The sequence below is a fragment of the Ochotona curzoniae genome, unplaced genomic scaffold (genome assembly GCF_017591425.1).
Source record: "Ochotona curzoniae isolate NIBS_2020 unplaced genomic scaffold, NIBS_Ocur_1.0 scaffold_4701, whole genome shotgun sequence".
Classification (NCBI taxonomy): Eukaryota; Metazoa; Chordata; class Mammalia; order Lagomorpha; family Ochotonidae; genus Ochotona; species Ochotona curzoniae.
The window spans coordinates 57,080,051-57,099,210 of record NW_024467122.1 but is presented as its reverse complement, the minus strand read 5'-3'; the positions used below and the strand labels follow the sequence as shown (position 1 = coordinate 57,099,210).

The window sequence follows — 19,160 nt, the reverse complement described above, 5'->3', positions numbered from 1 at the left end:
AGTGGCTGGTGCTGCACTGATCCAAAGCCAGGAGCTCAGAGCCTCTTCCGGGTATCCCACGAGGGTGCAGGGTCCCAAGGCTTTGGGCTGTCTTCAACTGCTTTCCCAAGCCACAAGCAGGGAGCCAGATGGGAAGTAGGGCTGTGGGGATTAGAACTGGCGCCCATATGGGATCTGGGCATGTGTAAGATGGGGACTTTAGCCGCTAGTTCACAGCTTTGCACCCTACAAATGACTCTTTCCCTAACACCTGAAATGATCAGAAACTTAAAGGTATGAAATAGTAATAGAGGTTATTGTTAGCCCTTTTTTCTTCTGTGCATAGGAAGTTTTTCTTCTTTCTTCCATCATAGTTCCTACTAATTATGAATGAGATTTCTAGCAATGTTGATAATCTGTGCTCTTTTGAATTCACTGTATGCCATCTCAGTTTGGTTGGTTTCTATTTGTTAAGGCTATAGACTCATTCTAGTTGATAACTCAACATAAAAATCAAATATTTAATTGTTGATTTTTTGAAATTCACTGTAAATTTGAATGATTAAACATTGCATGTTCTAAACATGTTTTTGACCCAGGAATTAGTGGACTTTGAGTAAGTTAGCAGGGTGGGTGGCCCTAGGAGTTTGTCAGTAATAGCCTGTCTTGCTCATTCGTTTTTCATTTACCTCTGCCCTCCCCAGTATGGTATCTTAGTAGTTGTAGTAGTTACTCATGTGCCTTTACATGTGTCAGGGGTGGGAGAGATGTCAGTGATGATCTTGAGTTGAATGCTTGCAATAACAATTAGAAAATGAACTGTTATCTAGAAATTTCATTACAGCTTGCAAAAATCGTCTTTAAGGAGTTGTATTCTTCTTTTATGGTACAGTTACATAGTCTCTGGGAATTCCCCTCTCTTGTCCCCAAGTCCCCTCCTCCTGACTGATTTCCCCTTTGTTATTACAAGGTATAGTCCTTCATGAACTTAAGTCTTAAGTTCATCATTCCGCTATTTAAGTGTAACCTGACATAGAAGAAGCTGTATTTTGTATTAGTTTATAACTCCTCTGGCTTAACTCTTCTGTAATCCAACACTTAACGTAAGGAAAAGATTTTTATAGTTAGGGATTTTTATCCTTTCAGCTCAAATGTCAGGAAGGCCCTTTTAAAAACATTCAAGTGATTTCTCCTGTGCACCCCACCCACATGGAAAATAGTACAGTTAATCAGATTTTCCGAAAATTGAACATTTTTTCTCCTCTCTACCTGATTACTGCTTTGTCATAAAATGAAACATGGAGGGGATACTTCATGCAGTCTTAACTTGCTACCTTAACATGTTTTCCTACTCCACAGTGGATTCTGTTATCAAGAAGAAACTTTTCAATAATCTGTAGCTCATCCCCCAAAAGAAAGAAAGAATGAAAACTTTTAGTCAGACACAAGGGCGTGTAATTTAGCTAAGGTTGTTTTAATTGGAACCAAGAAGCAGGAAGGGCTAAAATTGGTCAGGAGTTAGGATAGCAAAGCTTCTCAGGTTTTAGAGGGTTTTTTCAAGTTTGGCTTCATTGTTCTGTTACTGTGATAGTAGCTAGAGGGTCAGAGTTATATTTTATTCCATTAAAGTTACCTGTATTTGTTACAAAGCTAAATTTAAAAGAACTCAGTGTGTTCCCTTTCTTTGATACTGCTGGAAGTTATCCAGAAGCATAGTTAATGACATAAATGAAGATACTTAAAATGCATAACCCATTACAAAGGTTATATATTAATTTCTTAATGATTTATTTTTTTATTGGAAAGGTGGATATATAGAGAGGAGGAGAGACAGAAAGGAAGATCTTCCGTCCAATGGTTTACTCCCCAAGTGAGCGGCTGCAACAACTGGAGCTGAGCCCATCTGAAGCCAGGAGCCCGGAGCTTCTTCCAGGTCTCCCACACGGGTGCAGGGTCCCAAGGCTTTGGGCCGTCCTCCACTGCCTTCCCAGGCCACAAGCAGAGAGCTGGACAGGAAGCAGGGCTGCCGGGACTAGAACTGGCGCCCACATGGGATCCTGGTGTGTGCAAGGCGAGGAGGACCTTAACCACTACACTATCTTGCCGGGCCCAACAAAGGTTATATATTAATTTTTCAGTGCATATCAGAGCTCAAGGTTTGCTTGAATATTCCATGAATGCTTTGTCAGTTTCTTAAAATTACTGAACTCTGATTAAGTGGAAAAGTATACTGCGTGAATTTTATTTTAGCTTACTTCAATTTTTATTATCTACAGGCACTATCTCTGGGAGGTGGGGAAACAGTCTACGGTTAATTTTTCAGGTTCCAATAGATCATAAACCATGGAATTTTAATCATTCTTGACTAGGGGTAGATTTTGTCTTTACATAACTGGACAGCTTCTTTCATTTTCTTTCTTAATTTAGAATGGTGAGAGTATTATGATTGAAGTCGCCGCTGGCCCATTTGGAAATAATGAGAAGGTAGGGATTACAGTTAAATAGAATTGGCTAGTCAGTGTATGTGTGTGTCCAGTTTGTAATTTTGTCTTTCTTTGTAATTCATTGCTCATGTTGTGCATGTTAAGGTATTACAAAACTTATTTCTCAAAAAAATAGCCCTTTTATTAGTTATTCTAAATTATTAAATACCTATTGACTTGGGTTTCATCCTAGAATGATGGAAACTTTGTGGAAGCCACTGCTCAACCCTCAGCTCCCCATGAGAAAGTAAGGATTGTGTTTCAGATATGTTCATTGGACTATAAATCATACCCTCTCAGATTCTTCTTTGGGGGAAAAATCAGATTACCAAAAAGAGTCTGTTTCAAGACCTGTGTCCTATACTTGGTAAAAAAAAAAAAAGGAAAAAAAAGAAATCCCATGTGTGGGTATAGCAGATTAACACTGTTAATCCTGCGTGTGTGTTGGGTTCATTTTTCCAAAACCTGCATTATCTTTCTTTGATGCTTTCTGCACAGCTTGTTTCTATGTGTTTGCCTAGTTTTGATTTTTCATTCTTTAAAATATTGAATTTTATTCTAATGTCAATCCTTCCTTTGTAAAAGAAAGATTGCCAAGAGGTTTATTGGTGGCCTTTCTTTTTTTCTTTCTCTCTTCCCCCCTCCCCCCCCCTTTTTTTTTTATAGTTACCAGTAGTCATCAGGGTACCAAAGCTAATCTCTTTCTCAGTAATGAGTGTGTGCCTCATGCCTGTTTCAATATTGGGTTTTGGAGACATTATTGTGCCAGGTAAGCAATTGCAACACTATTGGTAAAAGTAGACTGATTTTTTCGAATTATCATGTGTATAAGATCTGTTAAAAATCACCCCTGAATTATCAGATGTTTCTGGCCATCTCTAAAGTTGGAACCAGTGAAAAAGATAGGAAAAAATATTTTGAAGAGAAGAAGACAAAGCATAAATGCTACAGTCTGTCTATGACTCAAAAACCATCTTAAGAGGAAACAGCTGTGGTCAGTATAGCCTTCTTTCCAACAAAAGTATATTTTGTGACCCTTTTGAAAAGTTGAACATAATCATACCAGATAATTATTACTTCTTTCTTAACATAATGGTTATGTTTCTGGGAAAGTGGTTTTAGGATACTAGACCAGGTCATGATCAAAGGATAGTGAAATAGAACACCATCTTGTAGTATTTCATAAAACAAAAAGACAGAGTTCACAGTAGGATTGGTCACCTTCTCCTTTGCATGTCTTGATTGACAGTTACTGACATTCCACCTGTTTTCCGCAATGGTCTGTCTACAGAATACATTGAACCCAAGCCCAGTGATAATGTGTTTAGAAGTAACTAACAGTATTTCTTCACCAGCTGAGTTTATCCTTCACTTATCTCACAAACTCACTGTGCACTCTCTGAAGATGGTTGAAGAGTACTGGCTTGTCTGAAAGAACCATTCTGTTTACACAGTAGCAAATACAATAGAGAAGCTGGTGGTCCTGCCTTGTGAGTTAGCACGGCAAAATCCAGTATTGGCAACTTACTTATTCAGTGAATCTCTACTCACAGTTGACCAAGTACTCTATGAAATTCCTTGAACTTCTCTAAACTCATCCTGTTCTACACTGAGTGCTAGACAAGATCTTGTATCTTGTATCTGCTTTTTGTAGAATTGATAACAAGAATATATAAATGTTACATTCTTCAATTTCACATATTTCTCTCAAGAACAGAGTTATTGCCAATACATGACTTAATCCTAAGAAGTAAGTTCTAGCTTGCAAAAGAGAAAACATTTTTTTTTAATGTATGGAAATGTGATTAAAGCTTCAAAGTAGAAAACTAACAGGAAACGTATTTTGTTAATTATATAGAGACAAAACAAATGCAATCTACCAGTAAACATTTTTTGATTTTTAGGTGGCTAAATAGCATTCCTATTGTGTTAGTCTGAGATTTCTTCTTTGGAGAGGTTTGACAATTTTTTAATAAGAAATAGATATGAAGTAATGAGTTTCTCTGAACTTGCATGTTTATAAATGAGAGCATGTATTATTATTTAAGCTCTTTTTATTAATAAAACTCCAAATTACTAGAAGTTTTTTTACATTTCATTCCAGACAGTTTGTTTCAGAATATTAGGGTAAACACATAAACTTCAGTGTTTTCCATGGCAGGATTTTCTTCTTTTTAAGGCTGAATAATATTCCATTTTGTTGTATATGACGTTTCGTTTGTTCTTTCGTGGCTGAACACTTAGGTGCCTCCATATGCTGGCTCCTTTGACTAACTGCAATGAGTAATATACATTTCTGCCAGCAGTGGTTCAGAGTTCCTTTTTCTCTCCAGCCTCTCCAATACATGTAATCAGTCATACTTTTTGTAATAGACATGCTAACAGACATTAGTTGATACAGTACTGTAAGTTTTGTTTTCATTTCTCTGATGATTGGTGTTTTAAAGCATTTTCTCTTATACCTGTTGACCATTTGTGTGTCTTAACAAATTTTACTCGGAGCCCTTTTCCATTTTGTGTTCAGGTTTTTTTTAGGTATTTTATATATATACATACATATGTATATATGTATATGTATTACACATATATGCATTAGATATATACATTCTTACTAGATGCCTGGTTTGCGGATATTCTCTTCCATTCTGTAAATCGTCTCTTTACCCTACCAGTTGTTCCCTTGGCTGTGTAAAAGCTTTTTTCAGTGAAATATTGGGGAAATATTTTAAATATGGCATGAAGCTAAAAACATTCACAATACTTTAATGTTCTGCTAATGCAAAAATGTATGTTAAATACAGTGCAACATGTACTGTTACGATAGTTTTAACAGTTGAATTTATATTGCTGTTGTTCTAAGAAAATTAAAGAGTATCTTTTTTTTTAGGCCTACTGATTGCCTACTGCAGAAGATTTGATATTCACACTGGTTCATCTTCAATATACTATATTTCTTCCACAATTGGTAATTTTTTTAAATTGTGCTAAATTTTGTTATCTAGAGGAAAAGAAAAGGGCCCAGAGTAAGGATCCCAGCACTTTAATTTTTTACCAGAATTAAAATAATTATTATTTAGTTTTTCCATCAAAAGGAAATAATTATACCTTGCAGTTTATATTGATTTGAGAAAAAGATGAGATTCTCCAAAAAATGCTATTAGAATACTTGGCACACAGGCAGTTAAGGTGATTATTATTAAACATTTAGTTTATAGTTTATAGAAAGTTATATATTTGTATGAATGAGATATAGCACAGATTTAACACTGGGATGGTATAGGTACTTGTTACTTTCTCTTTATTGAAAACAGGGTTAATAATGCTAAGTAAATCCAAAAATCTCCTGCCACTATGCATTCCAAATAGATATCTCCAAGCCCAAACACTTGAGTAAATGGCTTATACCAGAGCTTCTTGGTATAAGAAGCTTCTTGGACGCTATTCTAGCAAGGTTTTAAAAGCCATACTGGTACTTAAACCCAGTAAACTTAATGTTCATGTTAGTAGTAGAGACGAATGTGATTAGAAATAGGTACCCTGATTAGAAGAAAGAAGAGCTGTATGAAGAAGTTTAAAAAAAAAAAAAAAGCTATGAAAAAATAACAAAAACAATGTTGCCATTAAGTATGGCACCCTTGAAAGACATTCACGTAGGGCCTGGCACAATGGCGTAATGGTTAAAGTCCTTGCCTTGAACGTGCTGGGATCCCATGTGGGCGCCAGTTCTAGTCCAGGCAGCCCTGCTTCCTGTCCAGCTCTCTGCTTGTGGCCTGGGAAGACAGTGGAGGAAGGCCCAAAGCTTTGAGACCCTGCACCCATGTGGGAGACCTGGAGGAGGCTCCTGGTTCCTGGCTTCAAATGGGCTCAGCTCCAGCCGTTGCAGCTGCGCTCACTTGGGGAGTGAACCATTGGACGGAAGATCTTCCTTTCTGTCTCTCCTCCTCTCTATATATCTGCCTTTCCAATAAAAAAAAAAAATCTCTAAAAAAAGTTTGTTTGTTTTTTAAAGATTCACATATTAGAGTCCAGTGCCAGACAGTATGTCATAATAAAGGAATGCCCAATAAAGGCAGATTATAAGAACTTCTTTCAATTCCACTGGGTAACTTTACTAATTCACTTAATGCCATTGCCTCCTTTTAAAATAGGTAAAGTATTTTGAGCTTATGTATTTTGAGATTATATGTTTGTAATGAAGCCTTGAGTCCTTAAGAAAAGTCAGATGCTGTTTGGAAAGTGCTTAGTAAGGAACCCGGGAAATATATAATCAATTTTAGGAAGATTTTTTTTTTATATACAGATAGTACGTTCATAAGCAATTTAGTTATCTAAAAATGTAGACCAGATTAACATCAGACTTTCAAAATGAGTTTTATTCATGATTAATAGATTTATAAAAATTGAAAAGCTAACTAAATTTTTCAAAAGCTCTATAGGATAACTCCTAATTATTGTCCAGGAAAATAATGAAAATATGGTTAGACATAGAGAGGTAGGTAGCCTGAAGAAATGACTGATACTTGGTATTCCTCTTGCAGCCTACGCAGTGGGCATGGTACTCACATTTGTTGTTCTGGTGCTGATGAAGAAGGGACAACCTGCCCTCCTCTATTTAGTACCTTGCACACTTATCACCGCCTCCATTGTTGCCTGGAGACGTAAGGAAATGAAAAAGTTCTGGAAAGGTACCAACTATCAGGTATGTGCTTATGCCTTGGTTACCAAATTATCTTAATGATACAACGCAAGAGTTTGGCAAGAAACATATATATATGCATTTCAGAACTTTTATCTGTCAAAAAGTTGCCTTCGGTCTCTCTGAATCTCCTACTACCACTGCCTTAATGGGCATCCACCTTGGTGTCCATCAGTTCTTATCCTCGCTTGCTTTACAGAACCAAGAAAATGTTGATCCAGAACCTGTTGTGTTTGAGTTGTTTGTTGACATTGAATCCCTTTCTGCTTTTCCAAAATGTTCTCGGTATTCCAGTAAAGCCTCTTCATTGAAATTGAAGAGAGTTGGGAAAGCCCAGCCATTGAGGTAAGGGCGGTGGCACTGCTCCTGTCAGGAAGGCATTTTGTAGGGCAGTCAGTTCTGTTCTGTCACAACCAACCACCCACCCCCACCCCCTTTAGGCTCTGTGTCATGTGAGCAAAAGGAGATACTTTGGGTGGGTGGCTGCAACTCTGCCAGTAGATCAACAGTTCAAAGTACACGTAGTTTGTCAAAATGTCATTTGTGCTGTTAACAAGAGGTGGGTGACACATTAAGCTACAGGTTACTGTAACTAAAACAAAACCAAAAAAAAAAAAAAAAACACATTCTTTTGTAATTCCTGTAATTTATTTCAAATTTGGATAAAATAATGATACTTGCCTTGCTTGTGTCACAATGTGGTTGTCTTAACTTACATTAATATTCACAAGATTAGTTTATGGCTACAAAGTCTTTAAATTAGTAAGGTAGCTTTTAACTTTCGCATGAAAATGAAATACAGATAGCTTTGTAATGATTTAAAAAAAAAAAATAAACCTGAGGGCAGCACTGTGGCACAGCTTATTAAGCCTCCACTTAGGATGTCAGCAGCACAGATCAGCACATTAACAGGGAGCTGAACTGGAAGTGGAACAGCTTGGACTAGAACCACTGTCCATGTTGGATGCTGGTGACACAGGCAGTGGTTTAATCTAATGCATGACAATGCTGATCCTTTTTTTTCTATCCTGCTTCAAGGTCTTTTTAACCTTTGTTTTTATTCTGTCCTGCTTCAAGGTCTTGTGTATTCAGTTCCATTTATGTGCTTCTCTCTTTTTTTTTTTTATGTCTCAGTTCTAATTGGTAAATAGCAAATAGTGGTATTTCTTTTGTTCTACAGAGAAAAACCAAGCAGATCCGTAATTAATTTAACATACAGAACAATAAGAAAAATGATCATTATATAGGGATTTTTTCCTAATTTTAAATCAGTAGAGTTAAATTTTTTTTGTTCAGCAACCTCTAATGGGAGGCTCTACTATGGGTTATAAGTTTTCAGTCTGTTGATAAACAGTGAGTTTGTCCCTGCTAAATGTCACTTACACTTCTAAAATTATTTTTAGAAGGCACAGGCTGTAGCTGGCAAGTCAGGAGACAGTGCTGCTGCTGGAACGAGTTAGCCTGAGTATCAGCAGCTCACCAGCCTCCTCAGTGAGTATTTCATTGGCTCAGTCAGAGAAAGGCAGAGCTCTCGGGAAATGCCAGGTTAGCACAAGATACTTTCTCTCTTTTTTTTTTTTTTAAAGATTTATTTATTTTTATTACAAAGTCAGATATACAGAGAGGAGGAGAGAGAGAGGAAGATCTTCCATCTGATGATTCACTCCCCCAGTGAGCGCAACTCCCGGTGCTGTGCTGGGAACCAGGAACTTCTTCCGGGTTTCCCACACAGATGCTGGGTACCAAAGCATTGGGCTTTCCCGGGCCACATGCAGGGAGCTGGATGGGAAGCGGGGCCGCCGGGATTAGAACCGGCGACCATATGGGATCTAAGTGCGTGCAAGGCAAGGACTTAAGCAGCTAGGCCACGCCGCCAGACCCACAAGATACTTTTTCAAACTGAACACACCTATCCATAAATACTATGAAAATTACGAAGTTAACCAGTCAGCTTGATTATTTATGTTAACTTGTGTTTTTAAAAACATACCTCATATATACTCTTAAATATTTACATTGTCTTTATTGAAAACTCAGTAAAGAAAAATATGTAGGGAATAGTTATACTTCTCACTAAGTTGATTCTGAAAGTATTTTTAGACATTTCTGCACCCAGGGATTTGCTGCCAGTGAGGTACATGGTAATTGGGAAAGAAGAGGCATGCTGTTAGTTAAAGGTTGCAATTTAAAGTCCATGCTATAATTTAAGGTCCGTGGTGTTACTTCTTTGGGTTACAGATACCGGAGAAAGCAGATGATGGTAAAGAAAGCAGGTTTCCCAGCATACATTGTGCTCAGGCTACTTCAGGTCTCTGTCCCCACAGCTCTGGCCACTTACACCCAGACCTTCACAATAGCTGGAAGGAAAAAAATAGCTGGAAGAAACAGCACCTAAATATATCTTACACACTTGCTTCTCCTTACCCTCATTGAAATTGGGAGTCAGATGCCTAGGGGCAGGCATTCACTGCAGAAAAGCTAAGCCACTGCCTGGGACATCCACATCCCACAAGGTTCCAGTCTTGGCTGGACTGTTCCAGCTGTTTTCCAGCTAACACATAGACCGAGCAGCAGCAGGTGATGCTCCAGTACTCCAGGCTCTGACACACACGTGAGTTGTGTGTGCCAAGCTCATAGTGTTAGCTGTGCTCAGCGTCTGCTGTTGTGGGCACTTGAAGAGTGAAGCAACAGATGGGAAATCTCTGCCATCTCTCTCTGTACCTTTCAGATTAAAATAAGTCCAAAAACTTTTGAAGGATTTTCAGAAGTAACTGTTCACCAACTTCAAGTTATGTTTTATGTAGAAAGTTAACATTATCTATGTTAATTTGCCTTTTATTTTCATTTCTCAGTGCTCTGAGCATGTAGCTATGTTAGTCTAGCAGATAGCTTTGACAAATGGAGGATTTCAAAATTGACTGAGGACTTGAGGGGACTTGTGGGTATCATCAGGTGAGTTTTCTAAGCTGTCTCTGTAGTTGAGGCAGCTCTTGTAGTCTTCTTCTCAGCAGGTGTGAAAATATCACTTGCAAATTATTCTTTCTCTCTCCCAAAGAACAGTAAGGCTAGTTTTAGGACACTAGAGCTTTAAGGGACATTTATCTTACTGCTCACTGCAGTGCTGAAAATCAAAGTGGTTGAAAGCATTCATAGAGACATTAAGTGCTTTGCTCATATTAAAGTAACTTTATTTAAAGAACAAAGTAAAAAAAAAAACACTGAAATCACTTAAACAATTTTCTTTTTCCTTCATTCATGAATGTAAAAAGAGTTAAAGAGTTTTAAGGTATTTTCACATGGGCGTGTAGAGGCAGAACTGAAGTACTGTTTGGAAAAAGTTTCAACTGTTTGGGAAAAGTTGAAATGATGATTGTCTAAAATAGTGTATCTACAGAATAGTCTAGGGGTGAGTAGTATGGCACAGCGGGCTAAGCTACCTCTTAGGATACCTGTCTCCTGTAGAGTTGTTTCTAGAACTGAGGCCCAGCTCTGACTCACATCCAGCTTCCTACGCACCTGGAAGGCGGCAGATCATGGCTGAAGTGTTTGGGTTATCACTCGAGACTAGGCTAGTGTTCCTGGCTCCTGGCTTTGGTTTGGTCACGACCACATGTTGTGGATACCGGGGAATGAACCAGCAGATGATATCTGTGCTCTTCTCCCTCATCCTCTTCCCTGCCACCATATTCCCTCCTGACATTCTGCTTTTCAAACAAAAAAGGCGAATAATTAATCAGTTGCCAGAAATAGTCTTCAGCAAATGCATTCTTGATTTTAAGATACCGTTTGACCTTTATCTTTAGTTTTTGTTTTTAATATTTTTGTTGCATGATTTATCAAAAAATTTACAACATTTTTACATTATATTTTTTAACATTTATTTTATTTGAAAGGCAGAGTGACAGAGAATTCTTGCATCTGCTGATTTACCCCCCAAATGGCCAGGTCTGGGTCTCCTATGTGGCTGGCAGGGGTCCAATACTCATGCCATTTTCCTCTGCTTTCCCAGTTACATTAACAAGCGGCTGTGTTAGAGGTAGAGCAGCCAGGACTTGAACCAGTGTTCTGATATGGTATGTGGATGTTGTAGATGGTGGGTCAACCCGCTGCACTAGTCAGTAAGGTTATATCGTCCTAGCGCTAGCAAGGTATTCTCACAGCGACTCCTGGGCCACTTCTATTTTTCCTACTAATATGAGGAGACGCTATGTGGGATAATGTTTTAGAATTAGTGTCTGGAATTCCCACTGCCATGAAAAGCTGTGTTGGAAAATGCAGATAATGAATGCTCCAAAGAAAACAGTCATCAGATTAGCTGAGTCAGATGGTTAGCCTTCCGGAGAGGGTCAGTGTCACTCCTGACAAGCTCCCTAGAGCACATACCTTGAAACACAGCAACACTCCAAAAGGATGCTCAGTTCTGCGGTTCGTTCTGTGTCTTTCCTAAAAACCCGGGATCCTTTTGCTAAATTAGTGAATTTTGGGTGCAAGTTGAAAATTCACTAACACCTTCCTTTTTTCCTAGATGATGAACCATCTGGACTATTCAACAAATGAAGAAAATCCTGTGATTACTGATGAACAGGTTGTTCCACAATAATATTTTGTGGACCTGCAATAATAATGTGTCATTGATTTTCTACAAATAAGAGTTTGGCTTTTTAAAGTGACTTTTGAATTAGCATTATGAAAGAATCTTCAATAATATGCTTGCAAGCACATATATTTTTATGAGCTGAGACTATTATAGGTCATTCAAATGCATTTACTTTTGATTATGTTAAAAGTTGTGCCTTCACATTAAATAAAATTATATGGCCTGTGTAATTTCCAAGATGTATTATATACAGTATATTTTTCTAAAAACATACTTTGACCCACCCTGATACTTTTCTTGATCAAATCTGTTTGTTTCTACTCTTAATGATAGATTCTGAACAGATTTTATTGTAAAAAATTGAGTATATTTTATCTGTTTATAGAAATAACTAATAAAAAAGGCAGTTCAATGATAAAAATGTGGATCTTACTGCAGAGATTAGAAATGTATAATTTGGAAATAAATATAAGTGAGTATTTTTGTAGTGTATATTTTTAGAAACTTGAGAACCTGAATTACTTTAGACTATGTATACATTATATCTGAATATTTTTCCAGATATAGAGAAACATAGTAAATAGAACTAGTCACTAAAAGGCCACAAAAACCAAAGGGTACTGTTGAGGAGTCTGCTGTCCTCTTGGAGGCAGAGCTTAGAGTTCTAGATTAACAGTGTTTCTCTTTGGTATTGCTGATACTTGGAGTTTGGTTGTGTTAGTGCTAAGGGTATTATTTTTTTTTTAAGTTATTTTTCTTTTCAAATTACAGACTAACACTTCAGGCCCAAGGTTCATTCCCCCTCGTTTTATTTCCACTCCTTTCTCCATAGCTATCCTCTGTTAACTTGGGTGGAGAATGGAGCAAAGATTTGGAGATAAAGGGCAAGAGATTGTGTGTTAATTTCTTTTAAATTACAGTATCAGAAAGAGTTTGAATAATTTGCCTCAGTTCAAGACACTTGGAATAGCTTAGACCAATTTGTCACTCTGGCACCTTCCAAACTGAAAAGATCTTTTTCCTCCTTCTTTGCTAAATCTCAGATGTACTTTTGCACATTCTGGGAATCGGGGTCAACCTGTCTTTCATTTTCTTTTATCTTTTTCTAAGAAATTCCCAAATGGCAAGTGATCACAAAAATAGTAGTTTTACATTTTTTTTTTTAAGGTGTAAAACAATGTAATCACACCTAGTCTTTCATTCTAAGGCCAGTTCAACTTACTGAAAGTTAAAACTAGTGCCTTTTAAAATGAGTCAGACTTTTGATGTTTGAACTAATTTAACATTAGGTGCTTTTGTTTAATCGTTAACTTCTGTTGAGTAAATTACAAATAGAGGCCTCACTGGCAAATAACCCATCTTTCGGCTTAATACTGTTATAGTACCTTTTGTTTATTGCAAATGACCTGCCTGGCAAGAGTTAATTTTGTCTCCTCTATATTGCTTGAATTTTTTCCAAACAATCTAACTTGTTTGGCAGACTCTGATAGAGAGTGGAACAGCTGAAGTGCCATTTTAAAACTCCCAACTGTATTTCCATTTTATGATGTAGATAAAATGTCTGCCAAAATACAGCTATTTTAATAAACTTATCTACACTCTTATCCTAGCCTTATGATTTTCGGAAGCCTCAGTGTTGAAATAATTCCTCATGTTTTACAACATTGAAACAAGCCACTTTAAAAAGTTGTTTGATTAAATAATAACTAATGTTTTATTAATCTATATTTTTCTCCGGATTAACATGTTAACTAATACATCTAGATATTAGAGATTTTTGATACAAATTCTACTGTATGCAATCTTTAGTTACCAGGAATGTAAAAGCTTGTGTTAGTTCATGTTGAAATGTTTCTGATTAAATAGAAATGAGAAGGGATCATCATTGTGATGCAGTGGATTAAGTCACTAACCAGGATGCTGGCATCCCACATGGTGCCAGTTCAAATCCCAGCTCTTTACTCCCAATCCAGTTCCCTGATAAGGCTCCTGGGAAAACAGGTGAAGACCTCCCGTGAGCCCTACCACTCATGGGAGACACCAAGGGATCTGGCTCCTGGCTTGAGTCTGGTCTAGCCCTGGCCATTGTGGCCTTTTGGACGGTGAACTAGTAGATCGAAACACACTGTCTCTCTGTCTCTCTCTTTCAGAGTCTGTTGGCCTGTGTATATAACTGCTTTCCAAGTAAATCATAAATATCTTTTTAGAAATAGAAGTACAAAGTAAAATTCCTTAAGTTTTTTCATCTTCAACATCAACTTGTATTATCCTTAACCCTTCTAATAACCTATCTGAAAATAGTGAAATTAAAATAAAGTGCAGCAATATTTTAGTGTGGGAAGCAAGATGAACAAATGATAGGCTTTCTCCTCTACCTTCCCACTACCAACAATTTTTTCTTTTTCTGAGAGAGAATTCTAATCTACTAGTTTACTCCTCAAATGCTCCGTAATGGCTGGGGCTGTGCTAGACCAAAAGCAGGAGCAGGTTTCTTGCCTAGGTGGAAGGTTCCCAGTTATTGAAGCCAATACCGCGGCCTCCCAGAGTGTGCCTAAGCAGCCTTAGCAGACTAGGATCAGGAGGCAGAGCCAGGACACAGACAGAGGCGTTCTAAACTGGGTTGGAAGCGTCTCAGCACTAGGCCAAGCACCTGCTCTGTCGCCAATAACTTTTAATGCAAGAGAAGCTGGGGTTTTTTTTGTTTGTTTGTTTTTTCTTCAAAATGACATGTTTGATATTAATCCTTACTGCAAAAAGGAACTATTACTTAGAAATTACCTATGAATATTTTTGTGGCTTAGCTCTATCTTTAATGATAATGCAACTATTTTTGCTTCAGTTTACTTCAGCAGAAGAAAATGCAAGGTTTGGAGAAAGGCTGATTTTCTAGCACTCATATGTTGTATTTTAGTTTATAAGAGATTTTTTTTTTTTTGCCTACCAATTCCTTATTAGTAAAATATGCAATTTATTTCTCTTTTGGAGAAAGATTTTTAACTTCTCTTCCATTGGCATTGATGTATTTTAGTTGTTGATTTTGCTAAAATAGTACATTTATAATAAATGCAAATGAACTTTCCATTTTCATTTGCTGTTGCAAGTTCTGTACAGGAATAAAATTTTGTAAATAAAATTGTTTTAACATTTGACTAAAACCTATCAGCAAAAAAAATTTTTTTAAGAATGATCTCCAAAATTGCAGGCAGATCTCAATTAAATTTCAAAAACCAAGAAATTGTGTTTCAGACCAGTGAATCAGCTGATTTAAATTTTCTCATTTTTATTAACAAGAGAAAATGTTGAATTTACTGATCACAATGTCAAATGAGTAATTCTGCTTATGCTATTTTTAACACCCTGTTTACCGCAAAGAACAACTTTAGAGAGGGCTGAGTGAGGGGAATGTGAATAAAGTCAAAATCCTGACTGCAAATCACTGCATGCATGCATTCTGGAGGAAGGATGCTCTGTGAAGTCAGGTGGTCGGAATCAAATGTCTCAGTCTTTTGAATTGGATTCTCTAGTGTAGATTCTCATGCGTGGTTACCGAATTTTCAAAGTCAAGAGAAAAAAGCCATTGAGAGTACTACATAAGCAATATTGTACTGATGTCCACTAAATAAATGTTGGGATTCAGCGTCTTTCCATTCTTAAAGTAACCCTTATGTATGGAAAGGCTTATTGACGGGAACATTGTAAAACTGAATTTTTAGAATAATTTTACATTGGCAATTACAGGTTAACTGAAACAAGGCAAAATATTTAATGCGCTGTGTGGCTCTTTGATTAGGAATGAAAAGTATCATAAACAACTTCTGTATTCCACCTGGAATACAGATTTTTTTTTTTTAATATCAGCTCTATCTAGTTAGCCTGCAGTGTTTCCCAGTTGATTAAGTCAAATAAATTAGTTTTAGCTTGCTTTATACCTTCTGTTGTATTTTAACACTTTGATACATAAATTGATACTTTTATAACACTATGAGGCTTTATTTTTTTAAGGAAAATTATTTAAACTTTTTTAAAATTTAAAGTGTTAATTTAGCAGTATTTTAAAACTGTCTATCATGTTCTAGAACTGACTAGAAAAATGATTTTTTATGTAATAAGTTCCCTATTACATCCAATAAATTTCTGTTTTAAAATAAACTTGAGTTTGCTTGTTTGTTTGAATGATGAAAGATAATAGAATGTGAACTGAAAGTGTACCAGATCATGCTCAGACAATGCAAAAAAATGGTAAGAACTCTTATGAGGTTGTAAACTCTGTGTCATTTACTATTTCTATTGATACATGATAAATTCTGTTATTTTAACACATTTGATATATAGTAGTTTAAAGTTTGTAATCTATACCTGTGTTTTATGGTTGTCTTTTGGAGATTTACTTATTTTTATTGGAAGGCTGCTTTTTACAGGGAGAAGGAGAGAAGAGAGGTCTTGCATCCTCTGTCTCACTCCCCAAATGGAGCTGAGCCCGTCAGGAGCCAGGAGCTTCTTCAGGGTCTCCGACTTGGTGGCAAGGACCCAAGGACTTGAGCCATCCTCTGCTTTCCCAGGTGATAAGCAGGGAACCTGAATCAGAAGTGGAGCAGCAGTGCAATGAACAGACACCTATGTGGGATGCCAGTGCTGCAGGCAGCAGATTAGCCCGCTATGCCTCTGTGCTTGCCCTCGCTTTATGTTTTCATGGAACATGACTTAAAATGTAAGTATTGTATTATGAACTTTTTTTTTTTTTTAAGTATCTTAGCTTGGGCCCAGCACTGTAGCACATTAGGCTGACCCTCTCCCCACAAGGTCCAGCATCATATATGGCTGATAGTTCCAAGTCCCAGCTGTTCCTCTTCTCATCCAGCTCTCTGTTTATGGCCTGGGAAATCAGAGGAGATGGCCCTAAGTCTTTGAGCCCCTATACCCATGTGGGAAACACAGAAAAAAGCTCTTCATTCCTGGCTTTGGATCAGCTCAGCTCTGGCTATGTGGCCATTTGGAGAGTGAACCAGTGAATGGAAGACTTCTCTGTCTGTCCTTTCTCCATAAAATAAATAAATCTGTCTTTGAAATAAAAATAAGTAGAATATTTTTAAAGTATTTTACCTTGAGGCTGGCACAGTGGTGTTGTGGTAACCTGTGGTACCAGCATCCCACATGGGTGCTGATTTACATCCTACCTGTTCCACTTCTGATTGAGCTCCTTGCTAATGTGCCTGGGAAAGCAGTGGAAAACGGCCCAATTGTTTGGGCCCCGGCACTCAAGTGGGAAACATAATGAGGCTCTTGACATCAGACTGGCCTAATTCTGGTCATTTTGGCCTTTGGGGCTAAGCTAGCAAACTAAAGATCTCTTCCCCTCTCCCTCTCTCTCTGTGTTGATTTATTTTGAAAAGCAGAATTCAGAGTGGGAGAGGGAGGCACGCCTCTGGGAGGTGTAATGAGGAACTGTCTACTTCACTTTAAGGTGCTACAACAGCATCCAAGACCGAGGCATTTTTAAAGAATAGATTGTTAAAATAAAAACAACAACAAAGAACAGATTGTTTTCTTCCAGTTCTGGAGGATGGGAAGTTCAGGATCAAGGGGTCAACATCTAGTGAGGGTTTTCTTGGTATGTATCCTGTAGGAGGACATTGTGACTCTAGAAGGTCAGGGAGCACAGGATTACAATTGATTGGATAATATTTGCATGAGAACAACCGAATGGCTACCTTTTGTATACCTGATAGGATATCATTTGTATAAGAACGGTTGAATGCACACTATGTGTATCGCTTCTTGGCCTTTTGGCTAAGATCAAGTGAAGTGAATGCACAGTATGTGTGTGAGAACACTTGGTGGAATATACAAGGCAGAAGAAGTTCCAAACAAAAGCATAGAAACTGTTAATGGGTTTTGTTGATGAGCCCAATACCTCCTCCCTTATCCCATCTGACCCTCAGTGTATAAAGTCTGATGCCACTAATAAACTTCAGCTTTGACCATCAGTCAGGGTCCACGTGTGTTACTATTGGCTCCGTGCATCAAGTCCATCACTGCAGGACAGCGACATATCCTCAGGTGGAAGACCACGGGAGAGGGTACACATGGCAGAAATTGAGGGGCTGTGTACTCATTTCCTATACCAAACCCACTCTTGATATATACACTCACCCAAAAGTGACCTTCGTTTGTTCCTCATTACCTAATCACTTTTTATTAAGCCAGAACTCCCAACCTTGAACTCAGGATTGTTTCCAATGCATGAACTTTAGGGGTATTCTGACCACAGCAGGCAGTAATTCTCACAGCTCTTAGGAGAGCTTGGGTAAATAGTTGTTAGCCTTAGCTAAATATGGAAATGTGATTTGGCATATCATTCTCCTGAAAACAACTTTCCAATTTAGATTCAAGGGTCATTTCTCTAGGTTAGGGGAAAAAGGGTATCCGCTGAATTCTGGTTATTAATTACCTACAAATAGGCTCTGCTACCTGTTCTAATGCAGAAAACCAAAGTATTTTAAGTGTGAAAAATGTTTTATCTACACACCTGTTACGTGTAAGTGGAAGACTTCTTTGAAGTCTCATCAATTATTACAAATTCCACTCCTACACAAAGTCCACACTGCTACTTTCAGCACAGAGAAATTAAAATATACAAAAGTAATTGCCAAGTCTTATCCATTCTGTCTTCCAAGTGTCTTAAAAAAAAAATTTCTGGCCTGGGCCTGACACAGTAGCCTAGCAGCTTGCCTTGCATGCGCTGGGATCCCATATGGGTGCTGGTTTGTGTCCCAGCAGCCCCGCTTCCCATCCAGACCACTGCTTGTGGCTTAGAAAAGCAGTCAAGGATGGCCCAAAACCTTGGAGCCCTGCACCCATGTGGGAGACCCAGAAGAAGCTCCAGGTTCCTGAGTGAACCAGCAGATGAAAGATCTTGCTGTCTCTCATTCTCTCAGTTATTGCTTTTCCAATAAAAACAAATCTTTTAAAAAAAAAAATTCCTAGTGCTCGGTTCAGCAGCACATATACTAAAATTGGAACAACACAGAGATTAGCATGGCCCCTGCACAAAAATGATACACAAACTCGTGAAACATTCCATATTAAAAAAAAAATTCCTAGCCTCATCATCACCATTACTACTAACTCAGCTCATCTATATTGTAACAGACTTGTAATCAGCCTAAATTGGCAGTGTGGGTAGATGGGGAGGGGCCAACTCATTTAGACCCAACAATCAGCTCAGAAGACTGGCCAACATAAACCATGTAATTCAGCAATAGGCACCAACTGTATCCCCTCCAACTTGGTCCAATCCGTTTCAGATACCTTGTGAAGATAGCCTTAGATCCTACAGGTTGGAGGATCAGTTCCGTAAGACTGTCCCCCACTTAAGATGCCAATGCAAAAACCCAGTCCGTTTCAT

General features: G+C 37.8%; 1 protein-coding gene and 1 non-coding gene across 2 annotated transcripts in view; both read left to right on the top strand.

Annotated features, from left to right (window-relative positions):
• SPPL2A (signal peptide peptidase like 2A) overlaps positions 1 to 13,383 on the top strand; it is a 47,462-nt gene extending 34,079 nt beyond the window's left edge. The window contains exons 11-15 of the mRNA XM_040969894.1: positions 2,407 to 2,463; positions 3,129 to 3,231; positions 5,350 to 5,427; positions 7,001 to 7,161; positions 11,684 to 13,383. Of these exons, the coding sequence (XP_040825828.1) occupies positions 2,407 to 2,463; positions 3,129 to 3,231; positions 5,350 to 5,427; positions 7,001 to 7,161; positions 11,684 to 11,758 (474 nt within the window). The 3' untranslated portion in view covers positions 11,759 to 13,383. The remainder of the gene's footprint in view (positions 1 to 2,406; positions 2,464 to 3,128; positions 3,232 to 5,349; positions 5,428 to 7,000; positions 7,162 to 11,683) is intronic.
• A 5,355-nt stretch (positions 13,384 to 18,738) lies between these two features.
• LOC121149547 lies at positions 18,739 to 18,842 on the top strand. The gene has a single exon (XR_005882703.1). It is a non-coding gene; the product is annotated as a U6 spliceosomal RNA (small nuclear RNA).
• The last annotated feature ends 318 nt before the right edge of the window (positions 18,843 to 19,160 follow it).